Consider the following 27,675-nt stretch of genomic DNA (forward strand, 5'->3'; position numbering starts at 1 on the left):
ACACCCCAGCACTGAAGTCCCAATTATATTCAAGTCAGCTCTGACAGGCAATTCACTTCACTCATATGCCAACACCAGACATCTGAAACAGACATTTTATTCTGAGCTCTCACATGTCGCTAGAAGATTCAAGGATGCTTGGAAATTGTGTATCATCCCCAGTGGTTCATGGTAATGTCTGGCCCATGACCAATCAAAATGGAGAAGGAACATTTGAGATGGCATCGAGAACCTCAAGTTCCTTCCTCAGGTCCTTAATACCCATGACCCTATCTTTTAATCATTTTTCCCACTATCTCTTATGTGGCTTGGCAGCACATTTTGCTTGGGAAAGCTCCAAGGCACTGTTTTGGGAATACTTAATTATGTTAATACATGGCAAAAATTCAACATATTATTATCAAAGATACAGAATGGGCTCGAAACAGAAGGATAAGATTTTTAGTGACTCGAAGAAAAAAGATGCTGAGAGGTTTAGGGAGTGAAATTCCAGTTTAAAATCTAGGAAGCTAAAAGCCTAATCACATGATTAGTGTCCAATTAAGTCACTCAGCAGTAACATTCTGCAATATTTTACACCAACAAAATTGATTTACACAATTTATGATCTAAAAACATCATTAGGCCCCTAAATATCTATTTATGAGGCTTGGTGCCAAATTTTGCTTGACAATCACTGCTGTGAAATAATTTGGGATATTTCACTGCATCAAAGGGGCTATGCAAATCCTAGTCGAATGTGAGAGTTTCAGTGGCCTTTTTTTTTAGCACTGGTGGCTTTTCAATTCATTCAGAAGAAACTAATGCAACCCCACAGAAATTGGGGATTACACTTGGGATCTTCTTGATTGATGGGCTCCTTGTCACATGGAGGTACAGACTCACCAGCAGCAAGTTCCGTCTTTGTCTCCAGCTTTCTCATTAAATTTGTTTTCAGAGTTATGAACAAAGGAACTAGTTGGTCAGCCACAGAGAAGGGAATGGTTAGTCAGTGTCTGGCATTTGGACATTTTATTAGTCTGGGATATGACAGCTGATTCAGGTTTGTCTCAAACAAACCTCAAACGGCTTTCATATTTAGCTAGTGAATGTCTCAACTCCCTGGAGCTGCAAAGCCAAGAAGGGTCTTCAGCAAGATTGTTCAGTGCAGAAACAAATCGGTGCATTCAGTGTTCGTGACAGCAGTAGGAATGAGCAACCAACGTAACTCTGTGCTCCACCACACAACATAGGATTACTTGAGTAGAAGTGAACTTGGGCATTTGCTGTGCTTCTACTGTACATGTCTTTCCATTCCCCACATTATCTATGGAAACTCTGAGAATGAACGTTCAACAGAAGATTAACATTCCCTTTCTGACTACAGGCAGTCTGAGATGATTAACGTGCTGGAGTTACTTCCAGCTACTATGCATTTTGATGGAATGATTCTTTGCACTTGCTGTATGATAAAGATTGCCGCACTCTGTTAAAGTTGATCTGGCAAAGTGGTAGAGCAACAAATGTGGCCTTCCTGCTGTAAGAACACAATTTTAATTGGTAGTTTCATGAAAAGTGAAGTCAACTTTTACATGAAAGATCAGTACCAAGAAAAGGTGGTAGAGCTGGAAAAGCTGCTAGAACAGTGCAGCAAGGTGGTGCAGCTAGTAACGCCACTGTTTCACAGTGCTAAAGACCCAGGTTCAATCCTGACCTTGCGTACTGTCTGCATGGAGTTTACACATTCTCCCTGTGACTGTGTGGGTTTCCTCTGGGTGCTCTGGTTCTGTTCCACATCCTAAAGATGCGTTGGTTGGTAGGTTAATTGGGCGTTGTAAATTGCCCCTGGTGTGTAGGTGAGTGGTAGAATCTGGGGAGAGTTGACGAGAATGTAGGGACAAAAAAAAAAGGGAATAACATAGGATTAATGTAAATGGATGACTGATAGTTGCTGCAGACCTAGTGGGCTGAAGGGCCTGCATCGGTACTGTATCCATCTATGACTCTAAATAACAATATGTCAAAATGTGTGGGCAATAATAAACATATGACCCACATATTAGGATAAGTTTTCCAAACATAATTCCCACTGCTCTCCCTAAATAAATTTTACACAGCTCCTCTGAAAACGAAAACTCAAGGGAGCAAAGATGTTGGTCAATTCTCCAACAACATGGAAAGGAGTAGCTTTTACTGGGGACAAGGGCAACCATTCTAGAGGTAAGGTCATTGACTGAGCAACAGTGTGACAGCTGAACTATTGTGAGTAATGCAGGACTAAAAAGTAGTAGTCTGAAACAAATAGTATTAATCTCATGGGGAAGAGTTTATTCCAGGGACAGTCACAGAGTGGAATGGAAGTAGTAAAGGGATATGAATTTAAAGGGATGTGATCACTAGCCTCCATATACATGTGCATGGTTGATCAAGACTACTAAGTGAAGTATGCTTTTTAATAGCTTTCTGTATTAACCTCCACACTTTTGGGTAGGGAAGTGGTTGTGGAGAAGAAATAAGTTGGAATGAATGGTGCAGATGATTAGTGATTGATTACTTCTTACCCATATACATAGTGGTCAACTGAAGGTAGCAATTGTAGTAGCTCAGAGGTGAAATTTAGCCACTTGAACGAGGCACTGGAGGTGGACCAGTATCAAGGAAGCTAGCCCTGTGGTGGTTAATGCATTCAGGATAGTGATGTAGGGAAGCTAATGGGGAGGAAGCGTGTGAGGAATTGTAGCCTATAATTAAATATTTAGTCTGATCACAAGTACTTTACACTATCGCTTTTGAAATGCAGTAATGAAGTATCAGCATATAGTTTATGCTCAAGTCTCTTAAGAACTTGAATCCACAATCCTTTGACTCAAAGGGGTGACAGTGTCACTTACTGAGGCATGGTGGATAAATTCGAAAAATCAGTGTAGGTGTTTTCCTGATGTCTGCCTCCTTTACAGCTTGATATTGCTCAGCGAGCCAAGGAGTTTTCTGCCCAGAATTCTGATATCAGAGCAAAGCTCTTTTCTAACATCAGATAATGGAGGAAAAAAAATGTGGAACAAAAAAAAACTGTAGATGCTGGAAATCCAGAATGAAAAAACAAAAAATGCGAGCAGGACTCAGCAGGTCAGACAGCATTCGTGGAAAGAAAAACATAGTCAATGTTTCAAGTCAAGGACCCTTAGTGTGTGCTGGAAAAGTAGAAAACAAGCATATTTAAAATTGCAGAAGGGGAGGGAAGAGAGGGAATAACTGTGATAGGATGCACATCAAAGATGTCAAAGTAACCATAACTGACTGTTAGAAACAGAAGAGGGAAAAAACAGTGAACTAATTGAAACTGCAATATCTAGCAAAAGGTGGTTACCTGCAATTGCTAAATTCAATATAGAATTCTCTGGGCTGCAACGTTCCTAGACAGAAGAGGTGCTATTCCCCAAGCTTGGTTTGGGCATCATAGGAATAGCGTAGGAAGTCAAAGACAGAAAAAAATGTGGATTTTGTATCAATGAAACTGAACTTTTGTAGGTCAGTAAGAATGAAACTGGTCTGTACAGACTAAGCAACAACACTGCTGGTGTCAAGTAATTATTCAATGAGAAAGTGACCATTCAAACATTAATTTACCCTGTTCAGCATTGTGATCTTTATTCATTGTGGATAAATTATAGGTTGCCATTCACTGAGCAATAAAACTCGAACACAATCTCTTCACATACAGACTCAGTTGGTGACAGGAATCAAATACTGATTTCACAAATCAGTGCTGCAAGATGGTGTTTTTGTTAAATGTAAAATAAGTTTAGTTGTAAATACTATTGTCAGCCTATCTGAGACTGTCAGTGTGTTTAATATATACTGAACCCCAGCAATTCAGGCACACAATCAAACAATCATTAAATTACAACAAAATCTAGATATAATAATGGCTCTGACATCACAGCAACTTGCATTTATACAATGTCTTCATCTTAATAAAAATATTGCAAGGTATTATACACAAAATTTGACAGAATTCATATCAGGAGACTTTAGGTTGAATAAATGGAAACAAACTATTTTTCTCTGGTGGATGTGGTCCAAACAGGACATAAAATTGGAGCTAGGCCACTCAGGTATGATTCCAGACAATACCTTGTCACACAAAAAGTATAAAAATCTGGAACAGTCTCCACCATATTACCCCACCACCCCCCCACAAAAAAAACTGTTGAGGCTGAGGAGAAATCAGCTGAAATTTTCAAAACTTAAATTCTTGCTAGGCAAGGACAGTAAGAGATTCAGAAGTGAACTGAGTTGATGGAATGAAGATATAGATCAGCCTTTCACTAACTGCAGAATAGGCTCAAGGGGCTGAATGACCTATTCCTGTTCACACAATACAGGCAACCGCTGTGTTACAGCCATTCTGGTTACAGAAATTTACCCTTACAGAATTCACAAATCTCAACACAAAAATGTGAGATATAGAATAAAAATTTATGTGGGAACAAAAAAGTAAATAAATCAACACAAAATATATTTCTTTTTCAACTCACGTTTCTTGACACATGCGCAGATGACGTGGTTTCACGTTACAGAAATTTGTGATACAGACCATTTTCTAGGAATGCAACACCCCACCCCATAAACCACCACCCCCCCCCTCATTAAGGGAGGGGTCGCCTGTAGTGGAGAGGCAAAGCCATGATGTGTAGGCACATCTTAAGCCATCAAATCTCTTCAAGGTTGTCTTAAGGAAGAGGGTGACACAAGAGACCTGACCACATAATGCTGAGAAAACAAGAAACTACAAACAATTGGACATGTGTTGATGCAGCACAGCAAGGTACCCCAGATCCAATTCATGTAAATAATAACTCCTGATTCCAGACAGGCTTCTAAAACAGCAAGCACCAGGTACTCTCACTCTGAGAAATGAAGGTTGCTGAAGGTAGGTAATTTTACATACACAAAAAGCAGCTCTTGGTCCCTGGAAGAATCTTTTGTTAACTAGCAGGTAAAAGATCCCATAGAAATAAAAGCAAAATTGGATTTATTCCCAACTCTAACATGAACAAAATAATATCCCATTTTAAAGGAAGGAAAAGTTAGGTGTTTGGTGATCACAGCAGTATTTATTTTTAGATAGAAATGAGGACCGAATAGATAATCAAACAAAATAGAAAGACAGACTTGTATTTACATACTTTTTCACAATACGCCAAAGTTAAATACTTTTGAAGTGTAGTCACAGATGTGATGCAGGAAATGTGACAGTCAATTTGTGCACAGCAATCTACCACAAACAGGAGTGTGATAACAACCAGATAATTGCCTGGCAATGCAATTGCATATGGCTGTTTTTCTCAGCATTATGCAACTGAAAATTGATTTTTCTAGACTGAAACGTGATTAACGATCATTTCTGGTTATTTCACGTCACACCATAAATTCAATTAGACAACTCAAAGCTTGTGAAAGTAGAGAATCAGAGGACTGCAGATGCTGGAATCTGGATGAAAAACACGATGATGCTGGAGGAACTCAGCAGGCCAGGCAGCATCTGTGGAGAAAAGCAGGCAGTCAACGTTTCGGGTCAGGTCTCTTTTTACCTTTGACCCATCCCTGGTGGACGGATCTGCTCTCTCCTCCTCCCCCACACCTGCCTATCATTATCTCTTATCTGTATCTATCTATCACCACCTTGTGCCCACCCTGCCTCTCCTCTTTTGTCCACCTACCACTGCTCTGCTTTTCCCTTCTATATATTGGGCTTCCCCTTTTCCTATCTTCAGTCCTGACCCGAAACGTTGACCGCCTGCTTTTTTCCACAGATGCTGTCTGGCCTGCTGAGTTCCTCCAGCATCATAGTGTTTTTCACCTTAAAGCTTGTGTCACCTTTGCCCCATGTTGAGATTTCCGCATTAGGAATGTATAAAATTCTGTCTTTGTACATGCAATGCTCCTTTTGGAGCATTACTAGGGAGCTTGGACCACATAAGATAAGATCAGATCAGATCAGATCTTTATTAGTCACATGTACATCGAAACACACAGTGAAATACATCTTTTGCGTAGTGATTTTGGGGGGCAGCCCGCAAGTGTCGCCATGCTTCCGGCGCCAACGTAGCATGCCCACAACTTCCTAACCTGTACGTCTTTGGAATGTGGGAGGAAAGCAGAGCACCCGGAGGAAACCCACACAGACACGGGGAGAACGTACAAACTCCTTACAGACAGTGGCCGGATTTGAACCCGGGTCGCTAGCGCTGTAAAGCATTGTGCTAACCACTATGCTACCGTACCATACCGTATCGTGTCATTCCAGGAGTGGCTATTACAGGGTACTCACAGTTCGACATAGTTTTTCCAGCCTGGTATTGTTGGGATACCTGTCAGATAAGTGAATTACTTGACCAGCAGCCACCTCTCCCCCAGATCTGCCACAATCTCCATCCTATATGATCCTTTCCCTACGTCACCATCCTCTCCACACATCTTCTTCCTTACCAGCCCACTCCTCCGCTCCCTTTCCCTTCCTCAAGACACCCCACCCCCACCTTCCTATCTCCTGTAGTATCCAACCTGCAAGACTCCAAAGCCTCCACTCCTATTCAGCCACAGCATTGAACCATCCTGAGCTCACCCCCCAAATCTTGTGCTGGGTGGCACTTTTTCGATGTCAAAAACTGTGTGACCTTCACACAAGAGAAGTCTGGGATAGGAGGCTAAATACAAAAACAGCTGTAAAAGCAGGAAGTGCTGCAAACACTCAGCATGTCAAGCAGCATTGGTGGAAAGAGAAACTGAGTTAATGTTTCAGATCAGAGAGCCCTCATCAGAATTATAATTGCTGCTCTTCTCATCTGTGCTCAGACGGCTAAATTAGAATTTCAAGGCAAATCTGTTTTAGTGATATTAAAAGAGATGAATATTGGCCAGGCCACTAGATAACTGCTTGCTCTTCTTCAGTAGAGAGTAAAGGGAGCATTTATGTCTATTTGAGAGGCTTTGTTTCAACATCTCATCTGAAAGACTGGAGTCTAAACCTACAGTCCTCAATATCACACTGACCTATCTGCTGGATTCTTAAGCTTAGCTCTCAAAAGTTGAAATTGAACAACGACTTTTTGACTACTAGATGTACCACCAAGTGAGCCACAGCTGAGATCTAGAAATATAAAGGACTAACATTGGATTAACATATTTAGTGGGAGGATACATGAAGAACCTTCTTTGAAACAATTACAGGTCAGGGACACAAGGGTGAGACTGGAGATTTTATGTACCTTGATTTCATCCATTTGACACTGCTGCATTTAATAACGTAGTTCACAAGATGTGCACCCTTGATAAATAACTATTATTAGGCTGGATTGGCATCTGTTTAAAACCAATGATGAAGGAGGTGATCTTGGAGTGGTGCCATTTTGATTTATTGTTAGTTATAACAATGATATAACTAAAAAGTAATTAAAGCAATTAGGCAAGGGAGCAATATGGTCAGCAGAGAAATATTAAGTCTGTTAGTTCTGAACATGGTCAATGGAGCATAAGAAGATATAGAGGAACCTGAAGGCAAGTTGTTAAACAGATGGAGAATCCCCTAAGTAGAAGAGACAAGATTGATGCTACTCCTAACTCCTATCAAAATATGTAAGGTGAAGATAGACAAATCTTTTACTCAACAAGTGGTGATAATTTGAAACATACTACCTGAAATAATGGTAGAAATCGAGTCAATGGTAAATTCAAAAGGGCTTGGATATATATCTATATTTATATTTACAGAGTGATGAAGAAAGCAGGACTAATTGGATAGCTCTTTCAGGAATCAGGCATTATGAGCCAAATGGTCTCCTGTTGTGCTATTTGATTGTGGCTTGTATTAAGAGAGGTGATTGTACAACTACATAACTTAAATCAGATTGCCTTTGGAACATTATGATTATCATAAGCTTTCATTTTGCATAACAGTATACCACATAGAGGGCCATGTGTCTGTATAGAGAACCCGTTAGTGTTATGAGGAAACCTCTAACTTTGTGGAAAAGTACGTAGAGAAGAATAGAAGTGATATTAGTTATAAAGAGACCTAAGAGTGTGGAATGTTTATATCTATCTATCTATCTATCTATATATATATGTATATATAGGATGAGAAGGGATATTGGAAAAAGATGAGCAGTTAGGTTGATCTATGAGAAGGGATATATTTATCTCGCCTGGCTACCTCCTCTGTTTCTAAAAATGACTGTTGCTGATGTCAAGTTTTAACGTATTCCTTTCCCCACTATTTTAAGGTCGAAATCAGCCTACTCAAATTACTAATATCTCTGCTAAAACAAATAGCAGACAGTGTAATGTGATACAACTGTATTAAGCAGTTGATTAGTGCCACTGCCAACTCATTCTAGGCTATTATGTCTCTTGAGATCTTTAAAACACAAGTGCCCAGAAAACACACTACCAGGTAGCAAATAAAATACTCACAATTCCAAAAAATTGCGATAACTCTGGGTGAAATTATTTCTTTCTGCTATCATATCCATCTCACTTATTACATTGTCTGTTTTAGCCCATTTATAACCTAGGTAAAAAGTTTTCTTCACTCCGTAAACCTTTGCTAGGAGGTTTTGAGTGGGCAATCATTGATTATAATCAAAGGAGAAGGGACTAAGTAGGGCAAGAGGAGTTGAAGTAGTCAATTAGGCACGACCTTATTGATTGGCACACTTGGCTTGCAAAATTATTTCTTACGTGACCGCTCCTGGGTATCCCTTATTCCACCTGTAAATTATTCAGCTCATACTATCTGATCTCAACCTTGGATATCTCATTCCAAATCTTTTGATTAGATTCTAGCCTGAGCTTTGGTTGGGAGCCAGTTATTTTATAAATAAATAATCTTAATAACAATTAGATAGGCTTTAGGTATTCCCTCATGGGGAAAATGGTTGCTCTGTAAGTGGGGCAACCATCAAACATAAAAACAGAAAATGCTGGAAATAAACAACAGGTCAGGTAGCATTTGTGGAGAGATAATGCTTCATTAAAACTGGGAAAAGCTGGATATACTTGAAAATGGGTGGTGGTTGTGTGCATGTGTATGTGGGGGGGGGGGGGGGGGGGGGTTTGCAGATTAATAGAAGAAAAGGAAGGTCTGTGATAGGGCAGAGACCAGGGAGATTGAATGACATAAGCAGAGATGTTGCAGGAGTGGTAAAGACTAGTGAATGACAAAAGGCATATCTGGAGGAGATGCAAAAAGATGATGAAATCTGAAGTTACCAGAAAAGGAGAGAGAGAATACTGAATACTGGAAGTGTGATGTAGAAGCCTGAAATGTGTGATTATTTGAAATCACTGAATTTCACACCATCCAAAAGGCTGCAATGGGCCTACTTGAAAGATGATGTACTGTTCCTCAAGCTTACATTGAGCTTTATTGGAACAATCTAGGAGGGAACATAGAGAGGTCAGGGTAGAAGCGAGATGAAAAATTATGGAGACAGGCAATTGAAACTGAGGACAGAGTGGAGCGGTGTTGAGCAGAGCATTCATCCAGTCTATGTTTGGTTCTCATATATAGGTGAACAAAAAGTTCTATGAATGTTGCTAATCTGAAATGAAAATAGAAAATCCTGGAAACACAAAAGAAGTCAAGCAACATTTGTAAAGATTAAAGTAAATTAGATGGTGTGGTGCTTTGTTTTGTGTGCCACATGATTCAATTTCATTGAAGATCAACCCTGAAGGAAAATCATGGATTTTATTCATAATGTATGTCAACATGCTATTTCCTTAATTTTGGATCATACATAGATGTGGCCCATATATGTGCAGATCATTCATGCAGAAGCAGGCTTTCACAGCACTTGTGAAGCTTGCCTCATTGCAGCTTAAATGGGATCTGCGGTACAGGTCAAAGATCTTGCAGTCTGACCCTGGGAACACACCTCAGGTGCATATTTCTCAAGTTCAATGATGCCCTGAAGATTGGTGCAGCCACCATAAAAGCACCAAGGGAAAAAAACCATAGTTCAAGGGTCAACAGCCATTGCTAGAACCCATGAGGAACCCCTTGAACTTTTCGCTCATGGAATGTATGTGGTAAAAAAACGTCATGCCAAATATAATGTAAATAGAACGAACACCGCGCCTTATACCGTGAATAGTGATATAGGAATGTTATCTACTATATATTGCTAACTTTATAAATAAAATGATATTTTTGAAAGACAAAAAGCTACTCATCCTGACAGTTCTCCCATCCCAGTCACATTATCCACCTCTTTGTTTGTACGTTCTCCCTGTGTCTGCATGGGTTTCCTCCTGGTGCTCCAGTTTCCTCCCACATTCCAAAAGATGTACAGGTTAGGAAGTTGTGGGCATGCCACGTTGGCAATGGAAGCGTGGCGACACTTGCGGAGAGCCCCCAGAACACGCTACGCAAAAGATGTATTTCACTGTGTGTTCCAATGTACACGTGACTAATAAAAGAAAATTCAAAGTACAGAAGTACAAAGGGACTCGGGGGTACTCGTGCAGGATACCCTAAAGGTTAACCACCAGGTCAGATCTGTGGTAAAGAAAGCGAATGCTATGTTGGCACTCATTTCGAGAGGCCTAGTGTATAAAAGTAAGGAAGTGTTGATGAGGCTCTGTGGGGCACTAGTGAGGCCTCATTTGGAATACTGTGTACAGTTTTGGGCCCCATATCTTAGGAAGGATGTGCTGATGTTGGAGAGGGCTCAGAGGAGATTTACGAGGATGATTCCAGGAATAAAAGGGCTTACATATGATGATCGTTTGTCGGCTCTTGGACTGTACCCACTGGAGTACAGAAGAATGAGAGGGGACCTCAGAGAAACATTTAAAATATTGAAAGGACTAGACAGAGTAGATGTGGCCAAGCTGTTTCCCTTGGTGGGTGAGTCCAGGACCAGAGGGCACAATCTTAGAATTAGAGGGTACAGGTTTAAAACAGAGATGAGGAGAAATTTCTTTAGCCAGAGGGTAGTGAATTTATGGAATTCCTTGCCACGTACAGCAGTGGAGGCCCGATCATTGGAGGTGTTTAAGGAGATAGATAGATAGATATCTAATTAGTCAAGGTATCAAGGGATATGGGGATAAGGCCAGAAATTGGGGTTAGAATAGTTTTTTTTTCATTGCCCCCCCCAACCCCCCATTTCTCTTTCTTTTTTTTTCCCCTTTTCTTTGGAGCAGACTCGATGGGTGGAATGGCCTACTTCTGCTCCCTTGTCTTGTGACCTTATCCAGCCCGTAACCCTCAGAGCTCGATTCTTTCCTGCCTTCGGCCACTGATCCTTGTCTGATCCATCCCAAACCCTCCCCTGCCTTTCTCACAGCAACAACACCCCCTCCCCTTTGCCTCTCTTCCCCACAATGCCTCTTGCTCTACTGTACTTTGCAGTAGTGGGGCTCAGATGAAACATCCCCAAAAGTGTCAATACATTCAGTTAGAATAGTCAGGGAGAAACCGCTCCCGGTGGAATTAGGGTGGGTAACTAAAGGGCACAAATTTAAGATTATTCTAAGAACTTGAGGAGTGGGGGAGAATTGAGAAGAATTCTTTTCAAAATACATTGAATTGTTAGGATCTGAAATCCACACACTTTAAGAGTGGTGGAAGCAGATTTAATAGTAGAGTATTACTTAGAAGAGAAATGGGATAAATACTGGAAGGGGACATACCACAGAAGAGTGGAACAAATTAACAGCGCTGCTCCAGGCACAAAAGGCTGAATGTTCTCTTCAATGATTCATCCGTCAGTTCTCACATGTGTTATTTATTTGTGGCTACAGTCTACATAACATCAAATTATGTAAATATAATTGGGTGTAAAATACTCCAATACGTCAAAGGATTTCCCACATAATGAAGGCCAATAAAGGACCATAAACCAGAACTGGATCACAAAGTGGCACTGACACAGAATCCCATTCTCTTGCATTCTGAGCCCAATGCGGGAGATCCACTAACACGAACAATCTTCCAATTCGTCAGGGTTGTCCTTTTGCAGTCTGAAACAGACCTGCCACACACTAACAATATTCACACTCTCCTCAAGAGATAAAATTATATAAAATTTGTAGATGATTCCACCCAATTGATCTGAGGGATGAGGTTAATTACTTACATATTTGATTTAGTCAACCCAAAATTTAGACACAACCCTGGGGACAGATACAGAAAGAAGGTAAAAGAGCACCTTTCAATAAAATAAAGTATGATACAAAAAAAGTGATCATTCAAAAGAGTCATAACCCAGGTTACAATGCTCTCCAGTTCAAAAAATTGAAGGCGGCCTCTGAAGGTGATGAGATGTCATCTCCAAATAGGAATATTTCCTCAAGTTTTTAAACTAAGGTCTGACTTTAGATCATGCAGGTGCTGTAGGTAACATTCCATAGTCCTCTGGGTCAAAGCAGCTACAGTGTAACAGACCATCCTTTAGAAATAGGAAAAGCCATGGTGACACCATCAGAATACTCCATTCATTACCATGTTTAATTAAGTAGATTACTGGAAAATGCGAACCTCAGAATGAATCATAAAGCCTCTAAATTGTGGCACCCATTGTTCAGATGTGGATCTCACTTCTGTTACAAAACTACAGGTTCAAGTCCCACTCTAGCTGCTTTGTTAGAAGTTCCATTTTTTGGATGAGATGTGGAATATCTCACAATATAAGCAACCCTATGGCTAAAGAATCCAATGCAGGAACCACAGACTCAGCCACTGGCGAAGCAGGTGGTGCTAGATGTGGTGGGTAGATGGGTAGTTTGGGAAGTTGTGTGCCTGAGAATGGCCTCTACGTGCTCCCACTGTTGAGATTCAAGGTGATCGGTACCTTCCCAGATTTGAATTTTGAATGGTCACAGGCCAGGAAACACCATGTGTCAACAAACTCAATGCTGGAGGGAGCATCATTGGACGGAAATAGACAATTGAAGTTTCGGGTTAAGACCCTTCATGTTTCCCTCTGTAGTACTGCCTGACCCATTAAGTTCTCCAGCATTTTGTTTACTGCTCCAGATTCTAGCATCTGCAGTCTCCTACCTCCTAACCCCATGTGTTGGTGCGGATCTTACATAATTTTAAAAAGGCTGAAAATGTTGAGAGGAAATTTTCACTATCCTCCTGTAATTTCTTCCTGTGATTTAAAACAAAGTAGAGTGTTTTGTTTTGGGAGTCTGCTGTTGAGCAGGGTGGATGATATGGCCTGTCCACTGCAGTTGGTCAACCATGATCAGAGCCTGGGGATGGTGGGCTGACTTTAGTTCCACCATTTGATTTGGAGGATTTTGCAAAGACAGCATTCATGGTATTTCTCCAGTACTTTGAGGTGCTCAGTTAGGTTGCCCATGGTCCCAAAGCACATAAAAGAGCTGGGATCACAGCTACTTGGTGGACTGTGAATTTGATGCCAGGTTTGAGGTCATAGTTTTCAAATATACCGTTCCAGTCACTTGAAAGTTGTGCCGTTGCACTGGAGGCAATGGTGAATTTCATCATCGGTATCCACCTTCTTTGAGAGGAGGCTCCCAAGATATGGAAAGTGATCCACATTTTCCAGTGTTTCACTCTGGATCTTGAGTACTAAGAGGCAGTGCTGCATGGTGGGACCAGTTTGGCAGATGATTTCTGCCTTCCAAATGTTGAATGCAATGCACATCTATTCATACTCTTCACTGAGCTCCAAATCATCGACTCATTCCATCTCTCAACGTGCACATACAATACACCAACCGTGTATGGTAATTCAATGACTGAAATAGGATTTATCTTGATTCTAGGATGGAGAGAACGAAGATTTAAGTTTCCTGCTTGTCCTGAAGATCAACTCCATTCCAATTTTAAGTTTGTTGGAGATGAAGTGCAGTATTACAGCAAGAAAGATTAAAAGGGTTGGTGCAATGACACAGCTGTGTTTAACTCCAGTCTGTATGGAGATTGAAAATGTGGTGGATCCATCAGTTAGAATCACAAATTGACGTCATCACGCAAACGGATGTAGGATGGGATAAAATCAGAAAAAGTTGGAAATGCTCAGCAGGTCAGGCAGCAATCCTTTTCAACATGTGCTGTTAGATCTGCTGACTGTTTCCTGTACTTTGTTTTTATTTCAGATTTCCAGCATCTGCAGCTTTTATCATTTTCAGGTGTAGGTTGGTGATGTACTTTTGAGGACAGCCAAATTTAATTCTCCATAATCTTTCTTGGTTGATAGAGTCAAAGGATTTTGTGAGGTTCAATAAAGGCCATGTAGAATATCTGGAGCTGTTCTCTATTTTTTTCTTGGATCTGGCATGTGGTGAGGATCACATTCAATGTACATTTAAATTCCTCTATCACATCAGATGTAATACATTAACTATAAATCAATTTAGGATGTATGGAGATTCTTAACATGCTTCTGATCAACAGTTGGCACCGAGCCAGCAGATATTCTATCATGAACAGTTTAGACAGCATGAAGGTGAAATTCACAGATTATTAAAAGGAGAAAACAGTTGACATTTCAGGTTCTTATAATCCCTCCAAACTTCTTCCTTTGTCTGATGTTGCCCAGACATTTTCCTATGGCTAACTAAGCTTTCTCAGGTGCTGTAAATGTACAATTACATATCCAATCACTTTCGCCCTCTGGTTTCAGGCTAGTCATATCCTGTGCAGAGACAAGAAGGTAGTCTGAAGAGAAAGGATGTGTTCCTAAACTACAGTCAGAATATTCACAAAGACTATCTGAGGGACAGCACATATATCCGTCATAAAACTCACAACCAGGATTTACACAGAAAGTCACCAAGTCAATGGACATCAAGGGACATTCTGGGGAATGATGCAACGTGAAACATGCTTGTTTTCTAACCTTTTCTTAGTTCTTGATGGAAGTCATCAACCTGAAATATCAACCATTTTCTCCCGTAATAATCAGTGAGTTTCACCTTCATGCTGTCTAATCTGCTGAGTATTTCCAGTATTTTCTTTTTTTTAAAAAAAGAATCTGCAAGTTGTTTGATTTCAGAAAACAGATATGTTCTTGGAAATGCACAACTTTATTTAGCCATTTCAGCAACAATATTATTTTAAATGTGGTTGCAGAATCCCCCCCCAAAAAAAATCCTTGATATTTATGCTTCTTAAGCTGCTCAAGGTGCTTTGAAAAAAGGTACACAAATTCCGAAGCAAAATACTGTGAATGTTAGAAGTTTTTAAGAGATATTACAGGAAACACCCAGCAAAATAGGCAGCACATGTGAAGACAGAAAAACAGCTTGTGTTTCAGCTCGGTGATCTTTTGTCAGAACAAGATGATGGAATGTTCCCCTTTTTTGAGAGATGAGAACAAAAAAGAAAGCTTATAATGATGTGGAGGCAGATGTTATTAAGCGACAGAAGGGTTGATAGTGCAATGCCAAAGAGATGAGTATAGAAATTAATGCTTTAAAGGAGATGGAAACTGCAACAACAAAATCCATACAAGTGATTGCAGCCTGAAAGAAAATGCAAGAAGCAGTCATGATATAAAATTGTTGAACTTAGAAGGTTGTAAAGTACCAGTATATCCTCACTTTTAACCAGAGGTTCCCCCTCTCCCAATGAAGTCAGGCAGTAAAAACTAGAGATATTGTAGAAAAAATAATTCCTATCCTCTCACTGCACTCTCCCAAATCCTAATCAACAGATTTTGGTAGAATTAAAATGTTTTCCTGCCTTTGGGACAATATACAAGTGTCCTTTACAAAAACAAGAAACTATTTTAATTGATCCATGAAGGGAACACATTCCGACAGTCCCTCAGAAGCATTCAGAGAAACTGAATTAGTCTCAAACACAACCTATTCATGCAAATGGATCCACAGTACAGCTGTTCCTTATTGCATTTATGTTGCGACAATAATCTAAGGCTTTTATTAAAACTTCATTATCTACAAACTATTGGATAGGGGCAGGATTGAGGCCAAGTTTCAGGAGAGATTTCCAACCTTAATGGTTCTGGCAAAGTGATGTTTTCTCTAAACAGATGCAAGAGATTACATTATTCCCAAATTCTCCAGTGATCAGTACCTCCACACAGATTGCAGTGGCTCCAGGAAAGGTCTCACTGCAACCCAAGGACAACTAGGGTGCAATATATGACAGACTTGGCAGTGAAATCCACTTCCTGAGAACTATGATTCCAATTCACTGTATTAATAATTTCATGAATTACTAAGTGTAACTGCAGTTTACAAAAATGGGAGAAAATAATGGGAGTAAACTGGTAAGAAATGAAAAGATTGTTAAAAGTTTACAAGAGGCAAGAAAAACATGGGTGAAAATAAAAACTGGGGAAGGAAACAATATTAGTTCAAGATATATTTGTACCCACTTTCACTGCATACAACACAAAAAAAGGGCAGGAAACATTGAGGATTCAAAGGCCTACTGAGAATCAGAGTCGGTAACACAGCACAGGCACAAGCCCTCAGCCCACCATGTCCATGCCTATCATCAAGAATCAGGTTTATTATCACTGACATACATTATGAAATTTGTTGTTCTGCGGCAGCAGCACAGTGCAAGACATAAAAATTACTATAAGTTACAAAAATAAATAAATAGTGCAAAAGAGGAATAACGAGGTAATGTTCATGGCCCGTTCAGAATCTGATGGTAGAGAGGAAGAAGCTGTTCCTGAAATGTTGGGTGTGGGTCTTCTAGCTCCTATACCTCATCCCTGATGGTAGAAGTCCTCGATGGCAGGGAGGATTTGTGCCTCTGATGAGCTGGCTGAGTCTACAACCTTCTGCAGCCTCTTTCGATCCATGCACATTGGAGCCTCCATACCTGTTATTCTAATCCCATTTACCAGCACTTGCTCCATAGCTTTCTGTGCTTTAGTGATTCAAGTGCTCGTCTAGGTACTACTTAAATGTTGTGAGAGTACCTGCTCCAATCACCCCCAGGCAAGTGTGTTCCAGATTCCAACCACCCCCTTGGTGAAAAAGTTCTCCTTAGATCTCCTCCTAATCTCTTACCCATTATCCTATCCCTTCTAGTTTTAAATACCTCCACTATGTGGGAAAAGTTTCCTACTATGACTCAATGTATCCTATCTATACAACTAACAGGTCCCCCCTCAGCCTCCTCCATTCCAAGGAAAATAGACCTAGCCTATCTAGTCTCTGCTTATAACTGACACACTCCATACCGAGTGAATCCCCTCTGCACTCTCTAAAGCACAGCCACATCCTTCCTCAAGTGTGGTGACCAGGACTGCATGCAGTACTCTTGCTGTAGCCCGATGTTTTAAAGCTGTAACAAAAGCTTTCTGCTCTTATTTTCCAGCCCTGGCTAACAAAGGAAAATATGCCATATACCTTCTGGACATCCTTATCTACTTGTGCTGCTACCTTCTAGGATATTTGGATTTATACAGAGGTCTCTCTATTCCTCAATATTCCCCAGGGCTTACTACATTGTGTATGTGCTCCCTTTAAAGTCCTCTCCAAGTACATCACACGGCATTTATGAGGATTAAATTACATCTGCCATTGCTCTGCCCATTTTAGCAACTAATCAATATCATCTAGTAATCTATGACTACCTTCTTCACTATCAAAGCACCAATTTATGTGCCACCTGAAAACTTAATCATACCTCCAACATTCAAATCCAAACTGTTAATTAATATAACAAACTAAGGATCCCAGCACAAATTCCTGTGGTACACTAGTGGTCACAGGTTTCCAATCACAAAAGCAATCCTCCACCATCATCCTCAGCCTTCTATTACCAAGCCAATTTCAGATCCCATGGACTCAAATCAGCAATTTAAATTATTGGTAAAGGCACTGGATAAGATAATGAGATTAAATTGACAAACTATGGATCTATTGGCCTTCATCACAGGCTTTAAGAGTTGATTGGAAACAGAGTAGATGCATTGGTTTTAATATACTTTCCCAGGTTCCAAAATTCATCTCAGGGCATAAGAAGGTAGCAAATGTAACTCCACTCACTTCTCAAGAAAGTAAGGAGGAAAACAGCAAAGTAGGCCTGATAACAGCAGTCGGAATAAATGGTAGAATCTATTTTTGGGGTGTAAATCAAGGCACTTCAAAGAATCACAACTGGACAGAGTCAACACAGATTTGCAAAAAGAAGTCAATATTTGCCAGATCTATTAAAGCTTCTTAGAGGGTGTAACTGATAAGATAAAATTTAGTTTTGTAATTTGACATATGTAAATGTATTCAAAAAGGTGCTACAGAAGGATTGTTATGTATTAGGCTCATGTGATTGAACTCACACATTGGCATGAATTGAAACAGACAAAGCAGTAAAGCTATCATTTTGGATTAGCAAGTTCTAACTTGTTTCATTTTCAGTTATATACAATCTATATTGTACAATTTTTTATCAATGACGCAACATGAAGGGACCAAATATATATCCAAGTTTGCTCACAATTCAAAGTCAGGTGGGAAATTATACTAATGACAAGGACATAAACTCAGGAATGTAGACTGGTTAGGTAATCGGCAATAAATTGGCTGATAGAGTACAATGCAATAAAAGTTTAATTACCCCTTTTGGTAGGGAGAATAAGAAATCATTTTTAAAAAGCTGAGAATCTAGTAATGTTGGAATTTGGGTGCAGCAGCCAGCCCAGTATAGATGCACCAGAGATAATTTCCCAAAGCAGCAGTCTCACTTCAGGTCAGAGGCTGCAAGTTTACCTCCTACCCCCATACAATACAAAGCATTGCACCTGTTGGGTGGACAACTTTCAAATGAAATATTAAATAAAGGTTCCAGCAAAGGTTCCAAGTGGAAACAGAAAATCCTCATACTATCTTGAAGAAAAAAAAGTGGATTTACTTGTGTCTCTTAACATTTATCCTTTATTCAAAAAATCTACTCATTACAGATTATCGCTGTGCATAGTGATATTTGAGTTTATCTCAATTCAAATAGACTTCACTCACTGGAAAGTTTGCATCTAGCCTCTAACCTTTCACTGTAAATATTGGAACATACAGATTACTAGTGAAAACCAGCTAACATCTTCCATTTTATCTTCTGCCACCCTAGTTGTAGTACAATAAATATCTCTTCACAGTAGAAGAGTGCTTTGGGCTAGCGCCCTGAACATCTATTCTACATAGGGCACAACTATCCTAAAAAGAGTTGCAATGGACATTGGCAATGAAAATATGAATGCAAAAGTGTATATTGCTTAAAATACCAAAGATTGAGGTCCATACCCTATTTGACACCCTCCAAAAATGTTTTGTAACACTTAGTAGGAAAAGGGTGCAGAGATTGCAAGTCTTTCCTCTAGAAAGAGAAAAGGCAAACTGAGAGAAGGACCTACACAATTATGAAAGGATTTAACGTGGGCAACACATTCCCACGTGAGGCAATCAAGATTGTCTGTAAATAAAGATGATCACTAATAAATAGGATAAGGAATTTAAGAGATAATCCTTTACCCACAGTAGGCTGAGAACAGAAATTTTATTACATGGAAGTATTTGGAGAGAATAGAATAGATGCATCTAAAAAGCTGGTCAAGAATGAGACAAAAAAAGTACAAGCATACAATTGATAGAGTGAGCCACAAAGGGGCAATGTGGAGCACAAACACAAACCACAAGGGCCCGATCCCCTATGAAAGCACATCAACTTTGACTTCCAAATAATACGAGAAAACTACATTATTCAGAGCAAGATGCAAGGAACATGAATAATTATAGAGACTTCAAACTCTTAACATAGCAGAAACTTCCTTTGATGAAGCATTTGTAGCACAGCATCTAACTTGTCAATGTCCAGTGTGTTCAATTGTTCCATTCTCAAGACTGCTTACCATGATTTCATTACCCGCTTCATATATTACATAGGCAACTACTTCAAATGGTACATCATTAGCAGTGATCATGAAAGATTGCATGTGGGGATGAAAGGTTACAGCAGGAAGAGAGGAATGCAGAGTTGAGGTTACCCATGATCTCATTGAATGACATACCAGGTTCAAAGGGGTTGAGTGTCATTATAATTTGCAACTCTCAATAAAATCTAAAATAAGTTGTCTTTATAGCTTTGTCTACTTGCAGTAAATGGTCCAAGAAATTGTGTGTTTGAAACCTTGAGTCTTTGTTCATAATGTCAATGTAGAGAGGGGAATAGATAGAATGTGGATAAGGTTTATATAGGTCAGCACAACATTGTGGACCGATGGGCCCTGTACTATTCTATGTTCTATTAAATGCAATTCAGGCTTTCCCCATACATGGCCTCTTCCATGTAGTACCTTTGCTGTAATAAAATGCCTTGGGACATTTCATAGGGGTGCAATCAATAAAATTGCACAATGAGCCACGTGAGGTGGTGAGATAGCCAATAACTTAATCAAAGAAGTATGCTTTAAAGATATCTTAATATCAAAGGGCCTGGCCAATGAAGAAACAGTACCAATATTGAAATCACCACACAAGGCAATAGATTTGTTGGACTTCTAGAGTAAGAGAAGGTTATTGAGATAGAGAGGCGCAAACCACTAATCTTCTTAAAAGGTTTTCTTTACAACAGATTGATCAAAAGCATTTCCAATTCTAGTAACTCATTCAAATTCATATGTATTGAGTCAACTCTTACAGCTTTCCGTCTCCACTGAGATATTCAAGGCTCATTTCTTTCTTTAAATCTTAGTCACTTGCTGCAGCAAACAGTAATTGCAGTATCAGCACACATTCTCAACAGTATCAAGATGCTGCTGGACATTAGCCCTTTTCTTTCACATGCAGGTTTACGTTATGGTGCGTTAGTAGGAAGGGTTTTTAAATGCAATCACTCCCTTCACACACCTACAATGAGAGATACAATGAATCCACACTTCCGTGCTGTGAATAGTTATTTCCATGTGTAGGAATGATGCTGGGTAAAAATGGTGAATTTATACACCTACTGAACAATAAAAAGATACCCTTTTAAGAATCCACAGGCATCTAACTCAGTATACAGGCTCCACAGTCCCAAAATCCTCAGAACCATTCACAAAGTACAGGCTTCAAACACGGCAACAATAGTACCACTAGTAAAGCCACAGTGTCAGTGACCAGTTTGAATCCTGATCTCAGGAGCTGTCTGCGTGGAATTTTTATGTTCTCCTTGTGACCACAGAGGTCTCCAAGTGCTCTGGTTTACTCACACGTGCCAAAGACATGTAGGTTGGTAGGTGAATTGGCCACTAAATTGCCCTTAGTGTAGATAAGGGGTTTTGGGGGGGGGGGGGGGGGCATGGGCAATGGAAGGAATAAATTGTAGAATTGGTGTAAATAACTGTTGGATGATTGGTGTGGACTTGATGGATCACAGGCCCTGTTTCCATGCTGCATGGCTCGGACTAAATGTGTGAAGATAATTAAATGTTAACAGAGCTGCAATTTGTTAGGGGCAATACTGGAGATGTATGGAAATAAATCTCTTAAGAACACAGTTACATGGGAATGGTGCAAGCATGATTACCAGAGAATCTGATTTAACCAGCAAAGTACCACTGCCTCCAAGGAGGTATGCTAAAATGTCCAGTGCACTGCAGAACACCAGCATTACCAAAAATCCACGGGTGCGTTAATGTGAAACGTAACTGGCATCTTAAAGTGTTAACTAGACAAATAATTTATGTCAAGGCAAAAGCATCAAAGGAGACGTATCCATTACTGACACCCACCAGAACATTATTGCCCACAAGAGGCATCTTTGAGGGCCAGGTGGCTTACTCCTGCTCCTATTTTGTGTTCCATTCAAATCCACTGTGCAGTTGCTCACAGTATACAGTAAGAGCTCATCAGAAATTGTCCACTTCATACAACAAGGACTGTGCAGTTTATCCACAGGGGGCAGAAAAATAGTGGGTAACAATGTCCATTTCCCATAATATTCAGAATATAGCAAGGGATTATTCAATGATCCTTGTGATCGCAGAACTTAGAGCTGTTGCATATCTGATCAATAGAACCTAATCCTGGCAGTACCCCAAGGAGGATATGGTCTACAGAGAAACAGAGATTCTGTGATGCTGATGAAGGATCTTGACGTGAAACATTGACTGCTTATTTCCCTCCATAGATGCTGCCTGACCTGCCGAGTTCCTCAGCATTTTGAGTACAGGCTCTTTCTCTTGGAAGTTTAACTGGGCATCTTTTGCACCTGTGTTGATTATTTTCATGTAGGTTATTTCAAGCACACTCATGCAGAGCACTGCAAAACTGAGGATTTATTCCACAGAGGCAGCAAAAACTAAGTATCTTCTGGTCTTAGTCTTGCATACTCATACAGAAAACAAGTCTGTAAAATGATGGGTGAAATCCAGCTTTCTTCTTTCACTGATGCAGTGTGGGTTAAAATCAAGAACTTGCAATATACAATAAAGCTAAAGTGGTTGTTTAATGATACTCAAACACTCCAGAAATGTGAGTACTAAACGTCCTAAATACATACATCAGCAACGCTCTAGGCTATTTTAATTCAAACTTCACAAACATTTTTGAAAGCAAAATAGTTACATCTGAAAGGCAAGGTAAGCACAACATGCAGGAAACAACTGTATGTTCAGCACCAGTCCCAAAACAGAACAGATTCAGAGGAATCAGACAACTGTAAATACAAACAGCTATCACACCTGAGGTACTTCTAGAAACTGCAACACCAATGGCAAGTTTGAGTATACACATTCACACATCTCTTCTGTCTGCTATCTCAGTTTCAAGGGCACTTATGTCTCTTTGTTGGAAGTACTTTCTCTGTTCCTGTACAGCACGTTCCAGCAATGGCAAGTCAACTCCATCTGCATCAATTAGTAGCCGAGCCTGGATCACAGGGACATTGCCTAAAAATAATGCCATCAAGTTAATATCCAACCAATCAAAACAATTGAAGCATGTGCAAAAAGCAATGCAACTAAGTGAAGTTTCCAAAGTCCTGTGGTGAGCTTCTCCATCTGCCCGCTTTGCCCCTGTACACCGTGCGTCAGAAAATAGCCATGGTCATTCAATTTAAGTTTACTGTACAATGAACCACAATATTCAAATTTTAAATTAGTTAATTAACAATTTACAAGGTGATATTCAATAGAAATCAAACTCCAAGGGACAAATACTCCAATAAGGCCCTTTTACATCCTACATCCTCTTTTCTATACACGAGAGACTAACATGAAACAATTTAAGACAACAATGGACTGACAAGATAATGGCTCTGTTCCAGACCATTTCATAACTTTCTCACATTTATTGATTCCTTAGAAAAATTTAAATCAGACAATAACTTGCCCATGTTAATCACTACTAATCAGCATGCATTTTGAAGAATATTCTGCAACTTCCTTCAATCAAAGAATGCTTACAAGTGTAATTTTTGTGTCTCACTAAATTATATCCAGAGATTTATTCATAACCCACAACTATCAGAAGTGGAAGGGGCAACAGTCATCTGCTTATAAACAAATGTCTTTGTCTACACAAAGTTTAGGGTTTGCAAGAGTTTCCATTACCAGATTCAACTGAATGGATTGGGTTCAAGGCAAGAACAATGAAGGAGACAGTTATTTCATGCAGGTGAAGCAAAAGGAATACTTTGCTTCTGATGAAATGAGGCCAACTTAAATAAGCAAAAGACTTGTGGTTACTTAACTGCACCTTTTTATCCTAAGCCACTGACCTTTGGCTAAAAACATGTCATATTACAGTGAAGGATAGAAATCAGATATTAGGAGGACATATAGACTGGCAAAGTAGGATACAGATACTGTTTGGCATTCAATACAGAAGTATAAATTGCAGTGTGGAATAAAAAATGCAGAGAAATACAAACTAAATGGCATAATTTTACAGGGGGGCTGGAAAGTAAGCTAATCTCTGCTAAAAAAAAACATATGGGCTCCTTGGCTACGTAAATAACAGCATGGAATATAAAACCCAAAGAACTTATGCTGCAAGTAATTAGGAAAGCTAACAGAATGTTATTGTTCGTTGCTAGGGTAATTGAATACAAAAGTAGGGAAGTTATGCTTCAGTTATATAGGGCACTGGTGAGACCACATCTGGAGTGTCTGTACAGAATTAGCCTTCTTATTTGAGGAAGGATGTTGATTCATTTGGAACAGTTCAGATACAATGTACCAGACAAACACTTGAAATGGGATGGTTGCTTTTGAGGGAAAGTTGGATAGGCTACATTTGTATCCACTGGAGCTTAGAAGAGTGAGAGGGGACTTGATTGAAACAAAAGACTGAGGACTCTTGACAGGGTAGATGTGGAGACAAGGGGCTGCAGATGCTGGAATCTGGAGCAACGCCCAAGATGCTGGAGGAACTCAGTGGGTCAGGCAGCATCTGTGGAGGGAAATGGACAATCAATGTTTTGGGTCAAGACCCTTCATCTGGACTGAAAGATAAGAGGGGAGATAGCCAGTATATTAAAAAAAAAGGTGGAGGGAAGGGATAGCACATCAGCTAGCAGGCATTAGATGGATCCAGGTGAGGAGAGTGATGGGCAGATGGGGAGGGGAGAGTGGGAATAGCACTAGAAGCTGTGAGGTGATAGGTGGCAGTAATGAGGCTGAAGATGGGGATGGGCAGATGGAGAGAGAGTGGAGATGAAAAAAAAAGGGCGATGAGGGCTGGGGTAAGTGTAGAAAGAACAGGGTAGGTCAGGAGAGAAAGGACAGGGAGGAAGCGGTTTATCAGAAGTTGAAGAATTCAATGTTCATGCCTTCAGGTTGTAGACTACCCAGGCATTTGGCCTCACCCTGGCAGTAGAGGAAACTGAGGACAGATATGTTAGTGTGAGAACAGAGAGGAGAATTCTAGGCTGCCCAACCTTGAAACGATCAGAACTCAGGATGTTTGGAATGTTTAGCTCCCTTTGCAATTCAACTGCTAATGAAACAGTTCATACACACGTCCACCAAGTCTGGATATCATCCACCTCAATGCTGCAGGTCAATCAACCCTCATGCTATACAAGCTTCAGGCAATGATCACCTCCATCACTTGTCTACTTGACGATTTATAGCATCATTATCCCTGACCAAAGCCCTGAAGTTCAGAATCTGCTTTTATACCAAGTACATGATTATCTTTACAAAAGCAGGGTCAGAACCTGGATATTCTGTACTGAGTGGCTCACTACCCTAAGAATTTTTTTTTAAATGAAACACCTGCAAGGCACAAGGCAGGAAAGTGATAAAATACTCTCTAATTGCCCTGGTTGCTTCTAGCTCCTCTTCAAATTGCAAATGCTCATGGGTTATGGATTCCACTGGCAAGTTAAGCGTTTATTGTCCATCCTATATAATCTAAAACAGAGTGAAAGTTACAGGTCAACTCCGGGTCAGAAGTCAAATACATGCAGACTTACAACACAGACTTCCTTTCCCAAGGCATGAGTGAACCAAATTAGTTTTTGCAACAATCCATCAGTTTCATGGCCAACATTATATATACCTGCTTTTATTCCCTATTTAATTATAAGAATTTAAAGTCCATGACACATCTCATGATCATTAGTTGACACTTGCAAATGCTAGCCCATTACACTAGTGGAGTGCAACCTACAACTGACTAACCAAAGGGTTTCTTGAACTCTGTTCTCGTAACGCTATTACAGTGCCAGCGACCTAGGTTCAATTTCAGCCACTGTCTGTAAGGAGCTTGTATGTTCTCCTCGTGACTGCGTGGGTTTCCTCTGGGTGCTCTGGTTTCCTCCCACATTCCAAAGACGTACAGGTTAGGAAGTTGTGGGCATGCTATGTTGGTGCTGGAAGCATGGCGACACTTGCAGGCTGCCCCCAGAACACTCCACTCAAAAGATGTATTTCACTGTGTGCTTCAATGTATTAATGACAATTAAGGACATCTTAAAACTGGTTGACTCATAAAACTGGTTTTCCAAATATGCTGCTTGCGTTGTTGATAAACTGGGATTGCACTCTTTGTACCTAAATTTAAGTTATACAAATAGAGGGGGAAAATTGGATTAAGCACTGACCTCTGCTGGTCTTAAACCTGCAGTACAGACATCTTAAAAGTCAAGATATAATGGAAAGATGGAACAAGCTGTTATTGGCATGCACAAGCTCACATTGCCTAACAGCAGCTTGCATTTATCTATCACTTTAATTGTAGCAAAACATCCCAAGAACAAGTGTCAAATAAAATGCAGCAATGCAGCATAAAATACAAATAGACTGCAGCACAGAGATATTAGGATAGATTATCAAAGACAAAGATAGGGTTGAAGGAGCTTTAGAGACTAAAACTGTTTTGAGTCCATGAAAGATGAGGAAGCCACATTGGAGAAATTCAGTGAGATTGTGCAAGAGATGGAGCTGAAACACACATTATCTATTTTATTCTCAAAGCTTTCCCCACTGTACCTGTTGTGGTTTCCATTTCTCCAAGTACCATATATTCTGCTCCAACCCGAGCTTCAAATGGTTCCACCAGTGAAGTGAGAACCCGAAGACTGTAATCAATTGAGTTGTGATGGACACAGAGAGCTGCCTCAGAGATCCTGGCATCATAGTTTGTTAACCTACAATACGAAAGGTTTAAATGGAGGTGATATCAGAAACAGCATTGTGATACTCCAGAGGGGCAGGTCTAAGATGTTTATCTGTTATTGGTTTGAGATGCATCAATTTGCAAGATTTACTGTCTAGAACTTCATTATAAATTTCTACATTTGCCAAACAGAACAGTTTAGGGTGGGAAAAGAAGGACTTATCAGTTTACCTTTCTTGTACCAAGAAATGCAATATTTCCTGAAGAATCAATGGACAACTGAGCAATGACAAGTGAGACAGAAATTACATCATAATCCTTTCATAACATAGAATTTAAAACGCATACATTGGTTATTCAGCTCAGCTGGCCCACATCACTCTTTACACACACAATGGTCCATCCACTTACTACCACTTCACTCCGTATCCTCATGTTCCTTTCTTCAGATATGTATCAATTCACCTCTTAATGTGTCAATTAATGTACAAACATACAAGCTAAAAAACATACTGAAAATGTTTACAATTATCAGATTTTATCATGACTACAGGCCAAGGAGACAAAAACCAAACAACATTTTAGGACAAAAGTCTGCAAGTAGTCATTCCATATAGAATGATTATTGAATGGAGTGCAGTACAGCAGTGGAAGTCAAAACTTGGAGCCAGTCAGATATTATTATTCAAAGAGCAAAGGTGAGGAAGGCTGTAGGCTCCTGTGAAGGATAAACTAGATTAGTGCAAAAAGACTTCTGGCCAGAGTTTTTTTTTTATTTGTTACTTTCCTATAAAGAGGAATGCAGGGGAAGGCAATGTGAGAGGTGATATAGGTTCCATGCTAATCATACACCTTTCTACACATACCTGCCAAAGGTTCTCACTGCACTTCCTTCATCTGCTGCACCTGAACAAATCTCCCACAAAAAGTGAAACACACCAGGCTGCGGTAGCATTTTTCCTCCTTTTTCTCTGTTTGGAAGAGCGAAAAAAAATTAAATTGGTTTCTCTTACATTAATCAACAGAAGTTTATTTATCGATTACATTCAAGATACAAAACATACAGGGCGATTACACGAGAGGGTTTCAGGCATGGTTATCGCTCATCAGCTGGCAGCAGCATGT

The 27,675-nt window shown here is 39.9% G+C and overlaps 1 protein-coding gene across 5 annotated transcripts in view; it reads right to left on the reverse strand.

Annotated features, from left to right (window-relative positions):
• Window positions 1-27,675, reverse strand: part of ten1 (TEN1 subunit of CST complex) — a 78,128-nt gene that overhangs the window by 45,561 nt on the left and 4,892 nt on the right. For 3 of the 5 annotated variants that reach the window (XM_052039943.1, XM_052039946.1, XM_052039947.1), the window contains exons 2-3: window positions 27,417-27,521; window positions 26,424-26,581 (exon numbers count right to left, since the gene is read on the reverse strand). In XM_052039943.1, the coding sequence (XP_051895903.1) occupies window positions 26,424-26,581; window positions 27,417-27,521 (263 nt within the window). Of the gene's footprint in view, window positions 1-5,093; window positions 5,525-22,413; window positions 22,875-26,423; window positions 26,582-27,416; window positions 27,522-27,675 lie in introns of those variants that run through there. The other 2 variants (XM_052039945.1, XM_052039944.1) reach the window with 2 other exon arrangements.

Source organism: Pristis pectinata, chromosome 27 (genome assembly GCF_009764475.1).
Source record: "Pristis pectinata isolate sPriPec2 chromosome 27, sPriPec2.1.pri, whole genome shotgun sequence".
Classification (NCBI taxonomy): Eukaryota; Metazoa; Chordata; class Chondrichthyes; order Rhinopristiformes; family Pristidae; genus Pristis; species Pristis pectinata.